Raw genomic sequence first — 4,522 nt, 5'->3', positions numbered from 1 at the left:
CTTTCAATATGATTATTTTTCTGCTTCTACACACGCTTGCCTTTCACCTGATACATGTTAGTAGGTCCCTCATTAACCCCTCAAAGATTCCCCAAAAATTATATTAACATCCACATGGAAACAAACGAACCCCATGTTATTGATTCCATCTAAATTTCTTTAAATTTTTTCCATACTCTAACCAATTAAGAAAATCATTTTCTTTTGAATTTTTTGCAAATTGAGCTATTTTATAGCTAATCATTAATTGCATAACTGCTGCAACTAGTTTACCACATATTAGTATAATAAATTTATACATCAATTACATGTAAAATAAACTCCCAATCAGAAATTTTACGATTGGTAAGCTTCAAATTAAACTTCACAAACTTACATATACGAAGAGAATAAACCAATGTACATATTAAATTATCTAGCTTACTATACGAACATACTCCTAGATTTGTGTGTATATATATCCTACTATATTATCGCAAAAACTTTTTCTTTATACAAGAACTCACTAATCTCTCATAATACCAAAAATACTACAGTACTATGTCCTTCACCGAATTTTTTTTTCTTTTTTGGTAAGAATCAGAGCAAGGTCTCCAATGGATCTAAATGTGCATTAGAATTTTTAGAAACCATAATCTCAGAAGCTGACCATATGCGTGCTGCCTCTGTTAAATTGGAACCCAACTTTGAAGAAGAAACTTCATTACAGTCTGCAAAATATTTTCCACTCACATTTGCAAGTCTTGGATGAGTTGCAACATAGCAAGTTGTCGCAGCTGCCTGAAATATAGATTCATGGAAATACAGAACAGTATAAGTAATCAGGCATGCATATATATCGTGTTTATCACTTCATTTATTCAATGAATTTGACGATATTCTATTTTCTACAATATAATCCGATTTCCTGTCGAATTATCATTAATACTAGGGCAAAATACTACTAATTAGCTTTCAGATATGCCTTTTCAACTTAACTTTAAATATTAGTACTTATTTTCCAAATCTCAACCAAACCATGCCAAACACCTATTAAAGCATATATGAGGAGAGGTAAAATATGAGAAAAATTACCTGTGGAATAGTCTTTAAAAGTTTTGAAGTCAAAAAGAACACCAGATCTGCATTTATAAAAAAAAATAAAAAAAATCATGAGTAATGGGGTTAGTTTTATGAAAACGAGACATCCTCTATTTTTGCAAGAGTTAGGCACTGACTTATTTGATAACTTAAGTTGCAAAAGAATTATTTTTTTTTATGAAACATAAACTATTTCAACCATATTCCCTATCAAAATACTTAGGTGACATTGATTTAGTTTCAGATTAGTTACTGAAAACCAGACTCTCGAAAACAATCATGTGAAATACAAAAGGTACATACTAGGATTTTTTGGGGAAATTATTTTATATAGAATCTGGCTTATTTTTTGTGAAAACTTAAATTTAGGTTGTATTTAGTTTGGTAAAATATTTCGCCTTGATTTTTCAAAAATATTTTTTCTAAACAAATGACTAGTGAAGATATTCAAAAGGAAGCTTAAATTTTTTTATTAGAACTAGAATCCAAGAATGTAGCTTAACGATCTATGTAGTTGTAAAATAATAGAAGACCGCGGTTCAAATTCTAACAAAAACAAAAGAATGCTAGTTTTTTCCTATTTGTCTTGACCTTTGGTAGGCAGAATTGATCAATATATGTACTGGTGGGAGATATCAGATATCGAATAACATAATCAAAGTGCGGAGGACTAGTTCGAACAGTACTGCCACAAAAATTCCTGAAATAAAGGAGGCATTTTACTGAGTATTATAATTACATTTCATGGCTGCCGTAAAAAGAAAGGTAGGGGAGTATTTAACATACCAGTGACAAGGCCTTCGCGTTCTCTAGTTAGTCTAGTTCTAACAATCCCAGGATGAACACAATTGACTGTCACATTTGCCCCCATTTTCTGCAACATTTAAAAGACAAAAAGGACACCTAATATTAATTTCAAGTATCTGAACACAACAATAATTCAGTCTTCCAAAAGAATCAGAAGCAAGCCAACAAATTTCACTTTTCCTAAAACAATAAATAACATTTTTTTTCAATAAAAAAGGAGAGAAAATCTTGGACTTACTTTCAATATCTGAGCCAGCTCCTTGGTATGCAAAACATTAGCCAGCTTCGAGAGAGCATATGCACGTGTCGCATCGTATTGACTGCCATAGACCAAGACAAATTACTCTCTTTCATAATAAAGTCAAGCTTGTTAACACAAATTATAGGAGTATATGTTTAAAATTTTGCACAAAATATATAAGATTATATAGTATTTTTTTAATTATCATGGATGCGATGATGTTTTGCTATAAACTACGTCATATTCTTTTATGTTTACTTTATAACATTGGTATTCAAATCAACTATTCTATCAAATATATGTGGTATCGACTAGCTCTGTAACTAAGATTTATGACTGATAACAGTTACCTGCATCACACCCGTTGAAATATGATCATTTGTTGATCTTCCGAAACACGAAATGTTGGTGCACAGAATTGTCCTTTTAATTGGACTATAATTTAAAACACTTATAAAGACATAAAATGTGATTTCGTTTTCGAAAAAATAGTGAATGCGTGATACAAAAAATCCTATATTGTCTTGTACCAATAATGCATTTAATTCAGTACAAAGTCCTATGAAAGTAACGTAATATACTTTTCCCTGTTTTTCAAAAGCGATAGCAACAGAGATATGAATAAAAATTCACCTTTTGTCTTTAGTGATCAGTCGGAGATACTGAACCGAGTCGCCGGAAAACCAACCGTGTATGCTTGACGACACATTCACTATTCTTCCTTGAACGCCGGTTTCTTTGGCCGTCTCGATCATCTTCTTCAGTAATAGCTTCGTCAATAGGAAATGGCCTGTAGATATTCGCATACAAATTAAACAAACCAAACAGAAAATAATATAATCGGCTTAAAAAACTTCATCACATGCATGTAAATGAAACAGAAAACGGTTTAATTTATACAATAAATTTACCTAGGTGATTAGTAGCGAAAGTCATCTCAATTCCGTCCTCAGAAATGGCGTGCTGGTGAGCGAATTTTCCGGCGTTGTTTCTGCAATCAAACAGATAATTAAACGTGAACCTAAAAAATAAGTTTAAAAATTAAAACTAAAAATCAATATATATAGTTGACCGAAAAAAGCTGAATGAAGTAGTACTTACATAAGAAGATTGAGAGGAAAATTCAGACTCTCAAATTCGGTAACGAACTTCCGTACGGAACTGAGAGAGCTAAGATCGAGAGCCATAACGATAACCTCCGCGTCCGGCGATTCGGAGAGAATACGAGCTTTGGTTTCTTCAGCTGCTTTTAAGCTACGAGCCGGTAAAATCAGCTTAGCACCGCGTTTGGCCAGAACTCTCGCTGTTTCCGCTCCAATTCCTGACGTAGCACCTGCACAAATCACATGATGATATAATCAATTTTTTCCTATGAAATGATTAAATTTCGAATAGTACTGATTAATATCTTACCAGTGATGATAGCGGTGATGGAGCGAAGATCAGGAGATTGTTCGGTGACAATTTCAGCGGTGGATTTAGAACCGAAACCGCTAGGGCCGGCGGAGCCAAGCAGGTACTTAACCGTTTCAAGCATTTTTCTTCTTCTTTTGCGACTGATTAATTTTCACGCTCACTATGTGATATACAGTGATTAACTAGAAGCAACAAAGTAGTAAGTAGTACTCCTACTACTACTATACTTGATTTTCCTTTCCAGAAATTGCTTTTACAGAAACCAACTTTTGCAGTACTAGTGGTCCATAAACCATAAATTGACAAAACAAAAACAAAAAACAGTAGTTGTTGACTGTTGTTGATGCGATAGCCGTAGCAGTATATGCACCCTTGCACTTTGGCAGTGATTCAGAACACCCAAAAAGGTAACACTATTAGAAACTAGGCCTGCGATTTTTCTCTGCTTTAGCGAGTACCGAAAAAAATTCAGTACACAGTACAGAGAGAGCGAAAAAAGTTATGGAAACTGTGGCTATGGCCGGCAGCGAAGAAATGGTGTAATAGTGTAATGGATTAGATTAGTGTGGAAAAAGGAAGAGAAGGAAGTGGGAATTTTATAATAGGGGATGGTAGGGATTAGGGAATCATTTAAGACGCATAGAGAGGATTACATCTTTGTCACTGATTGTGATTAATATTTTAATTGCATTTTTAATTATATATCGTTTAGAATCTTAACGAACTTTACCCCTAACTTCATTGTTTTATGTTTTTACAGTTTAACAGTTGATCCACACTTAGCAAATTGTTTATATTTATGTGTCTATATATGTATATAATTCAAGTCAAATGTAGTAGTAATGAGTTAATTATACTCTTAATCATAAATAATGAGTTTTACTTATATACACTAGAGTATAATATTTACACTATTATATTACCAAAAAAATATCTACATGTATTCTTTCATAATATTTGAGATTTGTGATATTAAAA

General features: G+C 32.8%; 1 protein-coding gene across 2 annotated transcripts; it reads right to left on the bottom strand.

The window, feature by feature from the left end:
- Positions 1–334: 334 nt before the first annotated feature.
- Positions 335–4,219, bottom strand: LOC107780302 (short-chain dehydrogenase TIC 32 A, chloroplastic). Of its 2 annotated transcripts, XR_001646786.2 has the most exons (9): positions 3,542–4,219; positions 3,230–3,461; positions 3,040–3,119; positions 2,762–2,918; positions 2,126–2,207; positions 1,867–1,954; positions 1,672–1,780; positions 1,075–1,121; positions 335–780 (listed from the first exon to the last, which is right to left on the bottom strand). XR_001646786.2 is itself a non-coding variant. In XM_016600827.2 (8 exons), the coding sequence occupies exons 1-8, from the start codon at positions 3,663–3,665 to the stop codon at positions 580–582; spliced, it is 1,011 nt and encodes a 336-aa protein (XP_016456313.1). In that variant the 5' UTR covers positions 3,666–4,219; the 3' UTR covers positions 335–579. The 2 variants fall into 2 exon arrangements, 1 of the variants encoding a protein (XP_016456313.1); XM_016600827.2 differs by lacking the exon at positions 1,672–1,780.
- Positions 4,220–4,522: the final 303 nt, after the last annotated feature.

The sequence above is a fragment of the Nicotiana tabacum genome, chromosome 23, assembly GCF_000715075.1.
Source record: "Nicotiana tabacum cultivar K326 chromosome 23, ASM71507v2, whole genome shotgun sequence".
Lineage (NCBI taxonomy): Eukaryota > Viridiplantae > Streptophyta > Magnoliopsida > Solanales > Solanaceae > Nicotiana > Nicotiana tabacum.
This window is presented reverse-complemented; position numbering and strand designations above follow the sequence as displayed.

Bases quoted from the DNA above. Each gene is read 5' to 3' on its own strand.
- LOC107780302 (XM_016600827.2), bottom strand. From the start codon at position 3,665: ATGCTTGAAACGGTTAAGTACCTGCTTGGCTCCGCCGGCCCTAGCGGT. The intron at 1,955-2,125 runs GTAAGTCCAAGA...TAAATGTTGCAG, and splicing joins AGCTGGCTCAGATATTGAAA to AAAATGGGGGCAAATGTGAC. The intron at 781-1,074 runs GTAATTTTTCTC...TCTATATTTCAG, and splicing joins TTTTAAAGACTATTCCACAG to GCAGCTGCGACAACTTGCTA.